The 18,637-nt window shown below is 45.8% G+C and overlaps 3 protein-coding genes across 3 annotated transcripts; 1 reads left to right on the top strand and 2 right to left on the bottom strand.

The window, feature by feature from the left end:
* Window positions 1-182: 182 nt before the first annotated feature.
* On the bottom strand, window positions 183-7,288 carry zbtb5 (zinc finger and BTB domain containing 5). The gene is made up of 4 exons (XM_076727840.1): window positions 6,754-7,288; window positions 5,676-5,889; window positions 4,612-5,475; window positions 183-4,337 (listed from the first exon to the last, which is right to left on the bottom strand). Exons 2-4 carry the CDS (start codon window positions 5,883-5,885, stop codon window positions 3,168-3,170), a joined length of 2,244 nt encoding a protein of 747 aa, XP_076583955.1. The 5' UTR covers window positions 5,886-5,889; window positions 6,754-7,288; the 3' UTR covers window positions 183-3,167.
* A 651-nt stretch (window positions 7,289-7,939) lies between these two features.
* polr1e (RNA polymerase I subunit E) lies at window positions 7,940-11,263 on the top strand. The gene is made up of 12 exons (XM_076728958.1): window positions 7,940-8,015; window positions 8,282-8,385; window positions 8,487-8,563; window positions 8,651-8,736; window positions 8,918-8,973; window positions 9,060-9,204; window positions 9,584-9,694; window positions 9,859-9,955; window positions 10,057-10,187; window positions 10,281-10,362; window positions 10,576-10,707; window positions 10,985-11,263. The coding sequence occupies exons 1-12, from the start codon at window positions 7,940-7,942 to the stop codon at window positions 11,148-11,150; spliced, it is 1,263 nt and encodes a 420-aa protein (XP_076585073.1). The 3' UTR covers window positions 11,151-11,263.
* fbxo10 (F-box protein 10) lies at window positions 11,203-18,405 on the bottom strand. The gene is made up of 11 exons (XM_076728957.1): window positions 18,073-18,405; window positions 17,149-17,776; window positions 16,146-16,976; window positions 15,841-15,990; window positions 15,238-15,374; window positions 14,548-14,618; window positions 14,229-14,381; window positions 13,790-14,140; window positions 13,384-13,694; window positions 13,083-13,270; window positions 11,203-12,413 (listed from the first exon to the last, which is right to left on the bottom strand). The coding sequence occupies exons 2-11, from the start codon at window positions 17,731-17,733 to the stop codon at window positions 12,233-12,235; spliced, it is 2,958 nt and encodes a 985-aa protein (XP_076585072.1). The 5' UTR covers window positions 17,734-17,776; window positions 18,073-18,405; the 3' UTR covers window positions 11,203-12,232.
* Between the last annotated feature and the right edge of the window lie 232 nt (window positions 18,406-18,637).

Below are 18,637 nucleotides of genomic sequence, written 5' to 3' on the forward strand. Positions count from 1 at the left end.
GAACACTGGAGCATCAGTTCAACTCATGTTCCCAGTTATTCTGTAGAGGATTACAATAAAACCAGGGCTTGAAGTGCGTCATACAATGTTTCCTTATTCGTGCCTAATCACTGTGCAGTTTTGGCTCATAGTTCATAAAAATGTTGCCAGCAGAAAAAAAAAAAAAAGGAATTTGGTTGTTTTTTTTTATTCAGTCTATGCAACAACTGAACATACTATACAATCATCATAGCTTTCAACAGTAAAGAGACAAACATTTAGTCCTCTCGTGGTTACACTATGTTAGGTATACAGGAGAAAAAAAAACAAAAACACACAGAAATATTTCAGATATTTCAGATTTGGCATATCAACAGAGGCCCAGCTTTTCAAGCTACAGGGCATAAGGCAGTGACTTTCAGAATCAATTTAGGCCTTCTATGTCTTTGAACATTTTGGCATATTCATACAGGGGAAATACAGTCAGTGCATTTTCCAGAGATTCACATTTACCGTTTATGCAACGGCTTTAGAAGACAGCACCATGATAATCCTTAACAGGCCACTGTGTGAGACATGGAAGTCATTTTGGAGGACTGCGTCTCTCCTTCGACTCATCACCTCCACAGCTCTGTCATTTCTCAAGAGGATATCCCAGCGACCTCTTTGCAGAATGCGGAGGAGGCTGAATGGGAGTGGGGAGCACAGAGACACACGTCAGATTTAAGACTGGACCATCGTTTTAAATTCTGTGGCCGAGCTTTAGCGACTTTACTATCGATCCCATAGTGTCGAGGGTTAGCTTATGTTTGCAGGGAGAGCATCCTACAAGGCAATTTTTCTTCTGATGTAAAAAGTCAAGATTATCCTTTAACATGTGCTTCAAATGAAATTTTGTACAGGCTAACAGTGGGATGACTCTACAGTACAGTAATGTGCCAACTAGAAATGGAAGCAGTGACCATGTGTTTCTCATCGACAGTGTAGGCGACACAATACAGCAAGCAATAAGTCTACAAAAAGGCAAACATGTATTTTAAAGTGTTATTTTTTCTTTTTGGTTCACTAAAACAGAACGCTACAACACTGTATGAACACTGATTTCAATTAACCAACCGTCTACCAGTGAAGCTGCTCTTATTTACAACCAGCAGGAGGTCAGGCGCCCGAAACTGGGATGATGTAAAAATCCTTTGTATGTTATTTTTTTTATGAGGTACAAGTTTAGATTCCTCCTCTTTCTGAATCTTACACAAATCAACTGAACCACAGCTGTCAAACTAACAGGATATGACAGCATTTATCAAGGTACAGGTAGACATCAAAATACAGTTACATGCATAAAAAACAGCTGAATCTCCTTAAATTAACTTTTTAAAAAACGCCAGGAGGAGACTATTGAAATTTAGTTGAGATTTCCCCCATGTGTATTTCACAAACTGTAGAAATGGTGTATTACAGATCTCCTGCTAGCAAACATGCTACAACCTTTAGCTTGCACCCTGACGGGGAAGGGGAAACCCTTGAGAGCTGGTAGAGTTGGATAATTGCAATACAGCAACGTTTTCACATAGTTGAACATTGCAATAAACAGATTAGTTACAAAAAAGAATGATTGGTCTAAGTGCTGTAGATGTCTGAAGAGACATGTATAAAGCACCAAGTACAGAAGCAAATCAATGCAAAAGTTTTGCTCTTCATAAACTTTCTGTCTCTCCTCTAAGAGAAGAACGATGAAACCGACCACAAATGTGCAATATTTACGACTCTGCCCCTCGGCACAACTTTGTTGCCCTTTTAATAAACAAACACACACTGTACACACAACAACACTGATGTGTGGACGGTCAGTAAACTCGTTGGCCACAGCGGAACTTTCTGTGGTCATTCTCAGCCAGTAACCAATAAGGAAGGAGAGTCGCTTCGTGCTGTATCTTATACAAATGAAAATCAAATTGCAATTTTTGCACATGACATAAAATAAGGTGCATCTAGGGCAACTCTTCCTCTGATGTTGTTATCTAGCTACTAAAATGGCATTATAATGCAAAATTATATTAATATTAGTTTCCTCAAAAAGAGACCAACAAATGCAATTTCCTTCCTGCTTTTAATCGAGACATAATAAGCTGACACTTTTTTTTTCCTCACTGCTCTGACTTTTTTAAATTTATTTATTTTTTTGCTCCCCTAAACAACAGAACAATCGCTCTGCCTGGCAAGTGCAAATTGGGGTAAAAGGGCTGATTAGTGCAATTCAAAGTTGCCCATTTCTCCAAACTTTTCTTTCTGTACTGTGTATTTTTTGTTTTTTGGGGGGGTTGCTCCTGTCAACAATGTCAGTGGCCTTAAATTCAATCATGTAATAGAATCAACTGTCAAATTCAGCATTACCTCGGCCTGCCTCACAGGGCTGAGGTTGACTCCGTCCACACTGTTGTACACTAACAATTCTTACAGGCATTACATCTGGAGCCCAAACTCAATGAGCCAGTCTATACGACGAGGCACTGTCACTTACGCACTGTTACGATGACTCCTGGTGTGGGACGTTGCTACATGTTTTACAAATGTGCAATGAAAATTTAACGCGTCACGACACTATTTTACACAACATTTGTTCTTCATGTCGATGCTGCACAGCTGCCTCTAATCTGCAAACACTCAGACTGAGTGTTATAATTACTGAGTCAAATTTGTTTTCATCGGTGTACCACAAAGTACAGATGTTCAGCATGAAGGGATCACCTCAACAGATCCAGACTTCACTCCATTTACAAACACAATATAACTAACAGTGTGGCTGCTTTAAAAAGCAAGCTTAGACTGGCCCAGATCATAATACTCATAATATTTCATGATATATATATGAGTGTACAGTGTTTATGTATGGACCTAGGAATCCACAGCAAGAAACGTGACGCTTTTGCATGTCCAACAATCTTTCTACAGGCGAAATGTCTTTAGGACAACTTTTACCGACTTGATAGTGTGGGTTGCTCCACGAAACATTACATTATGAGATCCCTATCTTTGGTCTGTGAGCAGGACTGGTTAGTTTGCACAGAACATCTGTCACAGCTTTCAGAAAAATCAAAACATTTTAGGGACTTGAAATTCTGCCCATCACTGATTCCAAATGCATCCATCCTGTCGGCCCACTGCGCTCTGATGCAGTAACCTGGGTCCTACAGTAGCGCGTTGGACATGTTAGTGTTCTGCCAGCGCAGGCAGGTGGTCTTGGAATGCTTGTATAGGTGGGAGGACTGGCTGAAGCGCTTCCCACACTTGAGACATGCGTAGGGTTTCTCTCCTGTGTGGACTCGGATGTGTTTCTTACAGTCAGTGAGGGTGAGGAAGGTTTTGCAGCAGATTTTACAGGCATACTTCCGAGCTCCCTCCACCACCAACACATTATGCTCCGACAGGGCCTTCTTGCACTTGGACAGGACGTCGGCTGAAGCTCGGGTCAGCTGAGGGGGGAGAGAGGTGGGCCTACCACTGTTCATCTCATACCCACCATTCTTGTTTAGAAGCAGAGGACTTGCCAGGCTTGAGGAGGAAGAGGCGGCGTCCTGCAGAATGTCACTTGCTCCTTCCTCCCCTCCCATGCCGGTGGCCATTTTCGGAGCAATACGTCTGTAACCTGGATAACCCATAGCAGAGGCAGTCCCGCCTCCCGTGCCTCGAGAGGGTCGCCCCAGGGAGTGAAGCCCCAGGCTAGAGCGCTGGAAGTCCAAACCAAAGGGATCTACTCCTCCAGGCCCTCCACTTCCACTTCCCCCACTTCCTCTAGGGTTCCCTAAACCATCATGGAGGGGGCGGAGGAATAGAGAATCAGCTTGTAGGCTGTCTCCAAAACTGTTGCGACTGTCACCGCCGAGTGGACCTGACTGCAGTAGAGAGGAAGAGGTAGAGCCAGATGGCCCAGCAGCTTCCTGTCTGAGCAGGAAGTGATGTGCTACTGCATCGCCTGTGGTTGTGTTGGGGAGTTCATCCTCTCCAGCAACCAACCCTGCCCCACTGCTTCCGAAATCCTTAGGGCTGAGGAAGCTGGAAATACTAAAACCGGGTTTGCCCCCGAGTCCATTATTACACCCAAAAGTTCCTCCAACTCCGCCACCTCCTCCCATGCTGCTCTTGAGGAGAAGCTGCGAGCTGGGCTGCAGCAGAGAGTCAGAGCTGGGTTGGGGTTCGGAGGTGAAGCTGCGGTCACTGCTCTCTGGGCTCAGCTCCGCCTTCTCCTCCTCCTCCTGGCCTCCGGGCTCAGCCGGGTCGCTGCCTTCAGCCTGCGACGTCACATCGCTGATTTCATCAGTCGGCTCAGGCGAACTCAACGGCTCTCGTTTAACCACCACCTGCGTGAAGCAAAGGAGGAGCTTCAACTCAGGGCAAAGGAGACTGTACGTTTTGTATTATCTTGTCATTAATGTCAATTGATGATAACTGCTGATGTCATTGACAGATAGTTGTTCTCCACAGTGGAAAAAAGTGCTGCTACAAGCAAAACCTCACCAAGAAACAAAACAAAAAACAATTAAGAGAGATTTAGGATATAAACATGAAAGCATTGCTGTTTGAAGCTTAGTGAGAGTTGCTGAGTTTGTCATAAACAACAAATCAACTTTTTACCTTCTGCTCTTCGACCTCCTCCTCTTCTGTCCCTGACTTGATCTTCACCCCCCCTCTGTTGTCCTGGTGGTCCTGGTCTTCCATGTCCTCCTCCTTGCTCACCCCTCCCTGCATTCTCCCCAAGTCCTCCCCCTCACAATGTCCACTGTCCGACTGGCTGGGCATCTGAGGATCATCTTGAGACATCCCTACTAGGCCAGTGATTGCAGCATCCAATTTGGACTCATCTCCCATCTTGTGGGAGTCTGGGGAAAGTAGGGCTCCTTCCTCTCGCTCTGCGCTCACCCCTCCTTCTCCTAACAGGCCCATGTTTGGGGCAGAGGGACGCTGCCTCTGCCTGGGTCTCTCCTCTGACAGGCCCAGGGCCAGAGAGGGCTTACGTTTGTGGAAGCGCCGGATTGGGAAGGAGGCTCTCTGTTCGACTACTCCTCTGCCAGCTACACTTCCAACCCTGTCCTCCTCCATCCCACCCAAAGCTGAGCTCACCAAGCTCAACCCCAGCTGCTGCAGGAGGAAGGAGCGCTGCAACTTTGACGTGGCAGTGTTTGCTGCGAGGTTAGCATTAGCTGCTAGGGTAGGGTTCACTGCTAAATCCACTGCTTGCTGCTGCTGCTGCTGCTGCTGTTGCTGCTGCTGCCTGTGCCTCTGCTGCTCCTGCTGAGCGTGGTGATGGGTGGGTCTGTCGGATGAGGGGGACATGGGCAGGGTGCGTGTGGTCAGGTAGTGTTTGCAGGCCTTGACTACATTGTTGAGGTGCAGATGTGAGGCTGCAAGGAGGATGTCCATGACGTTGCTCTCCCCCAGCATCAGTGTGGAGGTGTACATCATGTCCACCAGAGCAGCAAAAGCTTCAGCTGTGACCACCTGCAAGTGAACAAGAAGCTGATTGATCTCACTGGCGCTATGTAATGCAGTGGCAAGAGAGAGTTTAAGGCATGCAAGCAGATTATACTTGATTACTATCACTGTTGTCCTCTCTGCTCAACTCCCACCTCTTATCATCACACTCATTCTCATCACTATCGTCCTTGCTCTTTCTAAATCAGTGCTGTTAAGATCCTAACCTCGCTGTCCAGCTGGATCATGTTCATGCTGGCATCTCCCTCCGCAACAGTAAACAGGGCTCTGAAGTGGGTGCTGCAGGCTGCCAGCACTGAGCGGTGGGCCTTGAAGTGTCTGCTGCCCACCACAATGACGCAGTCGCACAGCTGACCGTGGACACGCTGATAGTTGAGCTGCTGGAAGATCTGCTCAAAGTGGCCAGGAAAATCCATGGCCCTGGGGACAGGAACAGGTAAAGGTTAAAAAGGTTGAACGGGGAAAACAGAAAGAATCAAATGTTGTCGCAGCTTTGTAATCAAATTGTTCAAAATCATTTATTGACCAAACATCTGCTGCTTCCATCCACTCAAATGTGATGGTTTTCTCTGCCATGTGTTTTAATTGATGATCTATGAGTGTGGAGTTGTTGGTCAACAATGGAAACAGTGATGCATTTTTTTTTCATTGACTTTTTTCAACTTAACATTGACTAAATGATTAAATTAATAACTAATCCACAGATTAACTAATAACAATAATAATAAAATACTTTATAGTTGCAGCCTTAGTAAGACTGATGATGATGGAGACCTAAAATGAGAGTAAAAAACAGACCAGATGGAGGGGAAAGTGGGGTTTTACACAGATGAAGGTGGTTTTTATGTGTTTTGTTGGAGATGATGTTATTTAGACACAGTGACAAAACAACCACAAACTGTACCGGGATGAAGTCATTATTCGGACAGATGCAGACGGCCTCCAAAACTCCCAGTTTATGTGCACGAAGAGTAATGATTTCCAGTGGACTGAATTTCTTGCTATGTACTCATATGCTATGAAATATTGTGCACTTTAGCGGGTCCATCGGTTAAGAGATGCTTAACTAGTTAACATGACAACCGCACTGATAACACAGTAGATACAGAGAATAGCCGCGGACTGTACTCCGCACGTTAATAACGATACATGATATTAGATAGTCAGCTAGCAAGTCTCAATTAGCTAACACCAGTTAGCAAACAGAACTAGCTGAATTAGCAAAAACACAGTCTTGTATTGTCATGACGATGAGATAAGGGAACCAGTAATAACTAATATTACCTTGAATTTTCCGGAAGCGTTGGTAGACAGCGGCAGAAACAGGGCCCAAGCCAGAAAGTCACAAGGCTAAAGTTAGCTGGCTACCGACCAGCAAATTGCCTGTTAGCTACAACGGAAGCAGTAGCATTCGGCTACCTGGCTGGACCGCTTGTCGCTATCGAAGAAGGTTGTTTCCCCCATTAAATGTAGGCGAAGCTAGCCAACATTTCTGCTGCTACGCCCCGTAGCCCCCCAGCCGTCCACTCTCTAGCTCCTGTAACAGTTGACTCGCATTGAATGGTTTGGCCGTGGGGGTGATAAGCTGCGAGTGATTGGTTTATCACGTCTGTCCGTGTCACCCCCAAAGCACAGTCACATGTAGCAACCGTTAATAAGTCAGAAATTGACCGTCAGTATCTACCCGGGTCTGACATGAATGCCTTATTATTTCTAGTAATTTATTACCCTCAGACGGGGTTTTCCCAACCAGACTCACAGGGTGGCGCTGTGCTTCAACTCCATGTCCGTGACCTCGACGAGGTGAAGGATTGCAATTGTGCGTTTCACCGCAAGATGTCGCTGCTACAACCTCAGAGCCTGTGTAAACAAAGACTATCGACGGTGTCAAGATGATTCCCCACCAGGCAACTCATTCTGCTATTGTCTTTTCATACACGTCTTCTCATATGCTGAGCATTTATTTGATCGGATGTGACCAGGAATTTATTTTCAATAAACCTCCAACTAAACTTGTATTTAACAATAACTCTTTATATTTCACCGTAACTGAGTGGTTTAATAACAAAATCAAATTACGTAAATTATATCATAATTTATATAACAACAGTGTACAACTGTCTATTAGCTGGCAGCATAGTTACTTAAAAACAGTTACAAAGTCACATCAAGAAAATACATATTAGCCAGATTTAAAACCTTACACTACCAATGTGCATTCATATTATGGCCTCATTTGAGTGCAATGCCCCACATGGATTTCACCATTGCCTGTTATTATCAAAAAACCTGTTGGAAAAATCTCCAAAGTCAGGACAGCCAACACTACCAGTACCTATTTCACCCACTGAACATTAATTCTAATACTCATTTAATTTTTAAAACCGTCCCTCTACCCGAATCTGCGAGTCTTGTACTGTGGCGAACCCGGAAGCACAAGAGTCAATTATCTTGCCTCACCTGCAAACTCATGTCAATAACCATGGCTGCCTCCTGCTCGTTGGTGTGTTGTGAAGAGGAGAGAGACTCGGATAAAGCTGTTATTGGTGACTATGTCGCAGTTGTTGATTGTTGGAGCTTTTTAGAAAAAAAAAAGCCAAATGTAATAATGTCTGTAAACGTTATATTGTGCTTATCTACTCAGTTTTAAACGGTCATTTGCATTACACACGTGTGTGCTAGCAACAGGGCTAGTTCAGCACACTCAAGTAAACGACCAGTATCTCACAATTGGACTTATGTACTTCAGTAAATGTACTTAAACACTTTCTGTGTTTTGACAAGGTCCTGGTTGTGTTTCTCCTCTTCACAGTCCAGTTTTCAAATGGCAGTGTCAAAAATGCAGACAAATTGGATTTCACGATGTACAAGAACACAGATGAGAGTAACCCCAGGAAAAAGAATCGACGGATATTGGTGAGAGAGATCGACTGCTTTCCTCGTCAGTACTATCTGTTTGCAGTACTGTACCTCACATCTATCAGATGACGGTGTTGCATTTGCTTCCCTCTGTTTAGGTTGCTGAGTCAGACAGACTGTCCTATGTTGGAAATAATTTTGGAGTGGGATCCTTGAAATGCAACAACCTTTGCAAGTAGGTTAATATAGCGTATTTTGAGGTACTTCTTGACTGTGGCAAAGCGTTGCCGTTCATTGAAAAGCATGGTGTTTGGTGTCGTAGATACTACGTAGGAGTGTTGAACAAGCAGACCATGCAAATGGAGGTGCACAGTGCTCAGCTGTTCAACATGCAACCTGTTATACCAGGTAAGGCAAAATAACCAGAATGTGACATTAAAGTCTGAATGCTGCTTATAAGGAGTCTGCATACCCGGCGTCACTGACAACTAGATCATCATCCTTTGAAAGGAAAGTGTTTGGTGCTTTGCTTGCTTTAGTCAATGTAAATGCAATTTTTATGTATTTGATGGGTGTTTTCTTTCTTCAGGAGAGACAACAGAGACTGCAAAACCCCAGGACACTGCTCAGACCTACAGAGACAAGGTATGATAAATTGACCTGAGAGGACTGGGCTCAAACAAGAATAAACGTGGTATCAATGTCTTAGACTTGTAACATCTCCTCTTCAGGTTGATTCTTTGATTGAGGCATTTGGTACCAACAAACAGAAGCGAGCTCTGAGCTCCCGCAGGCTGAATAAGGTGGGCAGCGACACCCTGCATCAAGCAGTGGCCAAGGCTGCCAACACTGTGATTGACCAAAAGGGTCTGGAAGGTAAGCCACATAGCTACACATTCTGGGGCTACATCATAATAAAAGTCAGCTTGTTTTTCTCCAGTTAAATGATTTTAATGTGAAGCTGCAGCAGTGGAAAATGTTTGGTTAGCATTAGCAGTAACTTAATACAGCGTTTTTTCACCCAGTTTGTGATACTGTAGGTATTGCAGTACTTTCATCAGTGGGCCACAGCCTCAGTCATCATTGTGTTTCCTCATTCAGTGATAAGACAGTAACTTAACAGACATTTATTTCAATAAAAACCTTTTGTTATGTTATGTCAACCTTAAATCAAGTCGTTTTTTTCTCATCGTAGTCTTTGTCTGTTCTTGCTGATCTCGATTTTCTCATCTGTTTTTCTTCTCTCTCCCCTCAGCGCTACAACAGGAAGTGGCTGAGACAGAGTCCCAGGGAGAACTGGCTCTCCACCTGCCTCCCTGCAGCGCAGATGCAGACAAACCTGAGAATGTCTACCCATTTGACGATCGTATCCTTCATTCTCTTCGTGTGTGTGCGTGCGGGTATTTGCATGTCAATAAGGGAATACAAGAAGAGTAGAAGGTGGAGCACATAATATAGTTGGAGGCTGTATTAAAAGAGCTGCATCTCAGTTTGTTTGTCTGGGTCTCCATCCTTAATCAATATCTGCAGTCCTGAGTCCAGTGGAGTTTGGGGCTTTGGAGCAGGCTGGCTCCAAGATGGCAGCACTCACCTCTGAGGAGCTGCAGAAGATGAGGGATGATGGAGGGTAGGGGGGCGAGAGGCCTCACGTTTGCTGAGATATTTTATTAAGCTACTGTACATTTAGTGTCCATGCATTCTAAGTCGTGTTTGCTCTTTGTTTTTAAGGTGCTTGTGTGTTGTGAAGTTCCTGGAGAACCTGCCCAGTGCAGATGAAGCTAGAGATAAGATGTCACGCTGCGCCTTTTACCTGTCTCTACTCCTTAAGATGGCACGGCAGAGAGGCATCACCCGCAAGTGTGAGTCATGCTGCTTGCCTTTCATTGTTCAAACGTGTTCCTGCACACGTCTCCGGAGCACAGACTAATTGTGATGTATGTTTACATGTACAGTCGGGCAGGAGGAAGGCTGTCCCCGCATTATTCAGAGCCAACTGTTGAAAAAATTTACTGTGGAGACTTTCAACAATGGCAGGTATGATGGTGATGGAACTGCATTTCTCTATCTGAAGGAACTGCATTTGCTTTGCATCTTTTTCTATGATTAGCACCATGTGAACATGTGTTTTCTAACTATAATTTTGTGCCACTTTCCCCACCTGGCTGCATTTCTTGCATCATATTGAGTCTAATTGTCCTGCATAGAAACGCTCACATCTGACCTTTTCATCTGACCTTTCTCTTTTAGGGTCCATAACACTGTGTCTTCATCAATGCATGCAAAATTAGCAGCGTACTCCCTGGCCCTGCTGCTGCATATGGGTCACATGACCGCTGACCTCACATTACTGCACCGTGACCTGGGAATCACCGAAGCCAGGTAAGGGAAAAAGAATGACTTTGACTTTGTGTATAGAAACTTTATTATGTCTATGCTTTTTTTTAATGTGGAAGACATGTTCCACAAGTGCATTTAGCATTACAAGACATATGAGAAAACTGATTGTTAGCATTCAAATGACAGCAGAAGATGTCAGTGGTGTCAACTTGCTGCGTGTGGTTAATCACATTGTGAACTGTGACTTGTATCGTGTCAGTATGAAGTGCATTAGAAGAACAGATTTTTTTTAAATTCAATATATTTTGTCTTCCTACAGGATGACTGAAATAGCAAAATCAATGGGACTGACCCTAAATAGACCGCCCCGCGGGAAGGCTGACACGGATGAACTGCGAGACGAACACAGGCAGGCCTCTCTTGTTCTGCCTCTGGTCAAATATGATCAGTTCATGGAGAGACGGAAACGCAAGAAAATGCACTGAAGATCAAACCAAGCAAACTCGGACAGAGAAGAGGGGCTGTAAGAACTTGAAATGCCACAAACAAAGATGGTTTATTAATGCATTTTGTAGACAAATAAAGTGGTGAACTTTGAGTTGTACATATTGTTGAATGCTTACTGTGCAAGATACAAAAAAAAGCAGAGTAATGAGCTGTAAACAAACTCTAGATGACAGAAAACATCTAGCTTAGACGGTCTGACTGTATAGGCACATTTGTAGACAGCACATATTGCACACTGAACATCATTTTTCCTTCTTTAACTGGCCGTTACCAGGCGAGTCTGTGTGGTTGTGTCGCTGCAGCGAGTTGGTAGCATCTGGAATGAGAACACGTCCTCTCTCGCCGAGTGCAAGAAAGCTGAAGTGCATCACATTTCAAAAACATGGAGGACACAATACAAAAAACAGACTCACCAGGAAACAGCAGCTTTGTGCAAGAGGCAGAAGCTTAAGTTTGGCTTTGTTTTTTGTTTTTTTTTTTGCATATACGTACACTGCACACTATGACAACCCCCACCCCCAGCTACAAACGTTGATTTAAAAAGTCAAACAAGGCACAACTTCACTTTGAAACATGGTTAAAGCTGGCATCTCTGAAGCCTCTGGCTCCTGCTAGGATTTAGAAATGTGCACTTCCTAACCAGTGAGCACACTGACCAACCCAACAAAGTCTACAGCAGTTCTGTACATGAATATGAAATCTGCACAAAAAAGATGATTCAGTTAAAGCTTCAGTATGGAAACGGCTGTTGGACTTCAATGTGCTGCAGTTCAGCTTCACATCTTTAGTCCATGTTTGACGAGTCCACTGGAATTTTTATCGTAAGATGTACAAAAGTCTGATTTCAGATTTACAAAATGTTGCGCACCCGAATGCACTGGAAGGCGGATGGTCCCCTCAGTGGTCATAATCGGAGCAGCCTCTTGCTTCTTGGACAGTTAATCCATCATCATCATTTTAGAAGGTCACTGTGCTCCACATGTCGATGTATACCAGTTCAAAAGTGACCAGATGCTGACCTTTTGGGAAAGTCACTGGGTTTCTAAGTGCTTGCCAGTATTCACAGGATGGAGCAGAACATGCTGCCACTGTGGCAACCACTTTCTACGGTGGCGCTGATCCTGGTCGTCATGGAAATTCCAAGTCGGGAAGGATATTGGGACGAGGAGAGGCCAGAAGGGGAGCTGGCCAGTGGACGAGGTGGAGGGTTTTCCAGAATCCAGGGAGGAGCAGATGTACAGCTACAACATGCAAAGGGTTAAAAAAAAAGGTCAGTAAAAAAAGATTTCTTCATGCAAAAATCAGGATGTTAAACCTGCAATAAATGTACATATCACCTTTCCAGTTGAGTTTTAGCAAACAGTGTTTTTATTTAGACACCCAGCAGGAGCAACATTACTATTCATTTGCAGTCGTGTTTACGGCCATCTGGCGAATCTAAATCCAATATTCACTCTCTTTCAGATCTGTTTTTGATCTCTACTAACTCCTGAGGGGAATATGAGGCTCTTTAGCTGCTAAATGCTCTATTTTCACCAGCTAGTTGCTAACTGTCTGCCATTTGATGCCGGACAGGTAGTGTAAAGTGACTTTTTAGGCCATTTTCACAGAAAACAGCTGCCGTCTGTGGCTGAAAAGGATGCTATGAGAGCAGTGACAGTGAGCCAGAACAGACAGCTAAGCAAAGAGCTGAGTCTCGCTCTAAAGCTTCGTAAAGCTGAGGGCAGCTGCAGATTCAGCTCTGTAGGTTCGTCACTACGAGCTTATTTCACATTGTCATACAACACATTGCTATAAATATATCAACTGTAGCTGCTTTTAAGTGTGTGGGCGGCAGAAGGAAATGGAGAAAGTGCAGACAGTAAAACCACTGGTGGCCTCTGAACACTTTCTCTTGGTTGCCTCGTTACCTGTTATTATGCCTTAGAACACTGTTGTTGCGCACCACACAGCTCTCGTTGCCAGGATCCAGATGTAGCAGCTTTTTTTTGTTTCCAGGGTGGCCCTGGAACAAGAGATTGTCATGGACGACGCCTTTCACTGGCCCGAGCACAGCGATGCCACAGCCCTGTGCCGGTTGGACACGGTTGCGCAACACCTAGAGATAAGAATGATAAAACCATAAACAGTGATGTGTTGATGTTTCATTAAGGAGCTCTGTACAGTGTTGTATATGTAATCTTACTGTGTTCATGCCTCACTCCGCCTCACCTTAATGTCAGCACTGCCTGAGACTTGGATGCCATATCCGTGGTTTCCGACCACATCGTTCTCCACGATCTGCCCGTTACCGCTGAAACTGACACCATGACTACTGTTTTTATAGATGCCGTTACCACGAAGCTCCACTCGGCAGTCTTTCTCCACTGTAACACCACCTCGATCGTTGTCAAGAATGCAGTTTGTGACCAGCCGGGTCAGCTGACTGCTCTGCAGCACAGCAATGCCGGTGCCATGGTTGCTGTTTACGAGGTTTGCGAAAACATTCAGGGGCTCACTGCTTTTCACATACAGACCGACCGCTGCAGAGAAGGAGAGGGGGAGATGGAGGGAACATTAGAGACGGGAAGTGAGTGACTTTGTGCACATGATGCTAAACAACAGGTCTGGTCTTTACCTCCGTTGTAGTTCATGCAGTTGCTCTCCACGAGGGCCACGCTGATGGAGCGCCGGGCAGAGTGCCGCTCGTCCTCGCTGTCCAGATCACTCTCCCAAGCAAACAGTTCCCCCTCTTCATTCAAGTTCTCCTGCCCTTCTCTCCCTTCTCCTTCTACACCCCTCCTTTCCCCGCTGCCTCCATCTCCACCAATCCCCTCCTGCCCTGGCCAGTTCCCCTCCCTGGCCTCAGTGTTCTCTGGGTCCTTCCTGCAGAACACTGCCAGCCCATACATACAGTTATGTGTGATGTAGTTTCCCAGGAGCTGCGGGAGGCTGGATGACATAACCCACACACCGCAGCCTTTGTTACCTGAAGAAACAAGGTCAGCAAAGATGAGGTCAAAGATGAGCTGCTATGTCAAGATAAATGCGTGATTAATCAGGCTGAAATTACATACAGTAGACATGGTTTCCCTCAATAAGCCCACGTCCTCTCTCTCCCACCACGACACCGTCCGAGTAGCCATAACAGATGTAGTTGTTCCTCAAGATGGGGTCACCTCCCCTGCGGATGTCCACGCCTCCCCACTGGTTCTCTTTGATCACATTCTCTGGAATAAAAACATGTTTATACGTAAAAAAATAAAGAAAATCAGGGTTCATAACCACAAATGGTGCTTTAGCATCTGTGTCACACCAGTGGGGATAAATGAACAACCCATTTGGCATGCTGGTGTGAAATGTGGAAAACGAGGTGGGACAGATCCACTTACACACCTGTTATCATCCCTCTGCCGTTCTCGTTTATAGCTATCCCTGCTGCCTGGCCCTGGAAGATGTGGTTCCCACTAAGAGAGAAAGGGAGGAGAGCATGTGAGTGCAACTGGAGCAAATACTGAACAAGTTCAGACCTTATGGTAGCTTCTTAGAAAGCACTGGGCTAGGGTTGCTTTTTTAGGTTACAAACTGCACCCCTTGCATTCGCATTGCAACATTATTCAACACTGCTTACACCACTTTTTTTTTTTTTACCACTGTTTGTGTTTGTGTGTTGTCGTATCTGTATATCTAGAGGAGTCATAGACTGGATCTTAATGCTTCCATGACTGAGACCTGCTTTGGTACTGAAAACATCTTGCAATAGGCCTTCTCACAGAAGATGTATTGACTTGTCACAGTAAGAAAAGCACAGGTGTACATCACTTTCTGGGGGTCCTGGTATTGTGTATGCTGACCCACCGTCGCCCTGTCATGGCTCACTGGAAATCATCTATGGCAAGGCAAGATGTCTGTTGTCAAGATGGCCTCTAACCAGTATTGCTTTAATTTGATGCATTAGAAAAACAGGAGCTTAGCCCTAAAAAAAAAAACTCTACATGCTATGTAAACCCGATGAGTAATTCAATAATCCAAGCGATGAGACTACACATTTCTGGGCAAGTCGGATGTTCGTGGAGTCCCACCTACCTGACCACAGGATTCCCGCTGAAGAGAATATACACACCCGCTTCCTTGTTGTTATAGATCTGGTTGCTCCGAATTGAACCTTTCCCATTGCCAAGAACAACAACCCCTGAACGCAGACCACTGTGTATTTTGTTGCACTGTGGAATGAAAGACAGAAGAGGGACTAACAATGGGACAGAAAAGACGATCAAACTACAAGTAAGTTCAGTTCCATTTGGAAATGTATTTACTGACATTACATTTAGATCTAATGTGTACTTCCATATATCACTTTCACGGTTTTCTTAAATGTCAAATGTCACTGGGAATCTGTATTATAGATGGCCATTTGTTTGCACAAAACAGCTTCTTCACATCATTATGTGAGTTACTTGGAGTCTGCAAACTCTGAAGTAATTGATATTATGAAAAGGGCAAGGATGCAACGTGACATCTGGACCTCAAAAGACAAGAATTGTAGTTTATGGTGGAAAAATAATCTTATCTGTGACAACTGGCTGTGAGATTGTACTGAAAGCTCTGGGAAAAGCTAGTAAGTGGAGCTTGTGTTCAGCGTGGACATTGTTTCTTTTTGAAAATTTGATTCAAGTAGACAGCAATTACCACGATGATGGGGTTAGCCCCTTTCCGGATGTCCAGGCCTGCCTCTCCATTCGAGTGGATGTTGTTTTCTGCAATGAGGCCCTGAGCAGAGAGGCGCAGGAACACACCTGACGCACGGCACTCACACACCTCGTTTCTCAGCATCACTATCTGAAGGAGGTGAGAGAGAAGGAGATCAAGTAACACTCGACTGCTGCTTAATTACGCATGATCCGAGTGACTTCCTTCCTCTTGAATTTGCATGTCTTAAGATGCATTCAAGTGACACTCCATTAGTCTGAAAACACTGTAAAAATGGTACTTACTGTGGAGTTCTGGATGCAGCGGACAGCATAGTTCAGCCCGCGGAACACGTTGCCCTCCAGCCGAGCTTGCCCGTAATTAGACAAATGCATGCCACCCTTCCCTTCCCTGAAGAGGCAGCGTCTGAGGATACAGCCAAGAGTGGATGCTGCCAACATCTGAGCCTCTGGGTCCCTGTCTAGTTCCTGCTGAAAGGTGAGGAGTTCAGGGGTCACAGATGGGGGATCCGGGGACGAGGCCAGTGGCAGAGAGCCATCTGGCCTGGGCTTGAGCAGATGGGATAGGCCATGATGTTCACATGGGATTTTGTAATCCGATGTAAATGGGTTTTTAATGTTGTTAGTTCCTCCTCCATCTTGGTTCTCCTCCTCTCCCTCGCTGCACTCACCGTCATTCCAGCAGTCTTCGATCACTGTGCCCTGACACACTGCATCTACTCCAGTCCTCCTCTGCCAGTCTTCTATGCTCACCTGCTCCTTTTTAACACTGTCACCTGAAGGGTGATGCCCACCAGTGGAGCCAACCAGATGGCCTCCGGGAGGGCTGTTGTTACTCCCAGACACGCCACATGACGGGAACGTCCTGGCCAGTGCAGCCAAGTGTTTACAAGCCCAGTTCCTTTCTGACACTGGAGGACCCTCAACGGTCACAGAAGCAGTGTCGCTTCCCGAGAAGTCACAGCTGTCCAATAAACTGAGGACAACGCCTAGCAGGTGGGCAGAGCTGCCTTGTGAGAAGGAGCAGAAGCGAGCCTGGCAGGTTCCTGGGCCTCGGATTTGCAACTGAGCTCCCTCAAAGTTGCAGTTATCTAGTTGGACATGACCCCACGACGTCTAGTGCAAAGCAAGGAGAGAAAGGTGAATGAAGTCCAACAGATTCAGCAAGAAACAAACAAGTAGAATTACACCTGGTTTTTGTTAAAATGTTTGAGAATACAGGAGTGAGAAAACTAGGTTGATAACACATTGACGTATAAAGAAACCATCATGACCAGCTGTTGTTTACCTTGTAAACCACAGTGGAGAACCAGGGTGGCATGAATACCAGATTGCACAGCCTGGCAGTGGGGCATTGCTGCTCCACAGACACCAGGAGGGCCACCTCACCCAATCGTCCCAGCCCAACCAGCTCCACGGGCACCTTTAGCACCACTTCAGCCTGCTCCTCATACACCCCCGGATGGAGAACCACTCGGTCATACGGCCCCACCACCCCGAGCGCCCCGCGAAGGGTCTCGAACTCGCATCCAGGCCCCACGTGCCAAACCCTGCGGTCTTTTCGGCGGCGGAAAAACAGGAGACAGGCGGAGGACTGGAGCTCTGGTCCATTTTGAGTCCAGGTGCGGCTGGCCAGGGCGTGCTGCTTCAGGGCCTCTCTCCAGGACGGGGGCTCCAGGTGGGGCTGACTGGGCCAGTTGGGGTGTCGGCACTCAGGGCAGCCGAGGCACAGTTGCCTCCAGCGGGTGTTATCTAGAGAGAGGATGAGCTCTCGCCATGCACGGCACACCTGGCAGCAGCGGCCCAGGTCAGCGAGAGGAAGGTAGGCTAAGATTACCCTCCACAGCTCCACGGGGAGGCTGCCCACCTCCATGGCAGCAGACACCGGCTGGGGAGCACCGCGACGGGAGGGGCACCTGGAAACAGTCACACACGCACACGCAGTTCAGGCAACAGGAAACCGCTAGCTCCAACCATTACACAACAACCAAGATGACGCCGTGAACGTTATTATGTGTTTTCAGCCCAGCTGTTCAACTTTTCTCTCCACTCGAGCCCGCGGTGTTGTATTGAAAGTTTGCTGCCATTAATAACGGTTAGCAAGCGAGGTAATTCAAGCTGCTTATTTGCAAACCATGCGTAACTTACGTTAGCCACAACATCAGCAGCACACACGGGAAAGCGTCGTATCCGTCAAAAATAAAAGCCTTACCTTTTACCAGTTTGCCATAGTTAGATGCGAGTCAGCACATGACTGTTCGATGTTCACTGCAGGGAGCTATCAGGCGTTAGCTTCATGTCTGCGATAGCGACTTTTCTCTCATTGTTTTCGGCGTTCACAACAGTCCATGATGACTGCAGATGTGCCATCGAAATGGAGCTCAATTGCTTCCCGTTTACGGCAAAAGACCACGAACCAAACAGGGAGCTGGTTCGTTTTCCGCTTCCTAAAAGTGGGCGTTATGGAAGTGGGCTGCTGTGATGTTAACCAGTTAAATCCTATGTAACACGCATGTGGTTAGACATGATGCTACAGAAAGTGGGTGGCGCTCCAGTCCGACCCCATCGCGCCTCTCATCTCTCCCTCCAGCCGAGCTCGACATACCCTGCAAAGTATAAGTACTGTGCCTGTCACCTTACTCGAACACCTGGATCTAAATTTGCCCATTCTCCCCTTCTAACCATATATCTTTACATTAGTAATGTAAAGTAATGAAAAAGTATGTATACATTTCTACAAGTGACACCTGTTCATATAAAATACTATTTCCCCTCAA

This window comes from Chaetodon auriga, chromosome 4 (genome assembly GCF_051107435.1).
Source record: "Chaetodon auriga isolate fChaAug3 chromosome 4, fChaAug3.hap1, whole genome shotgun sequence".
NCBI classification, from domain to species: domain Eukaryota; kingdom Metazoa; phylum Chordata; class Actinopteri; order Chaetodontiformes; family Chaetodontidae; genus Chaetodon; species Chaetodon auriga.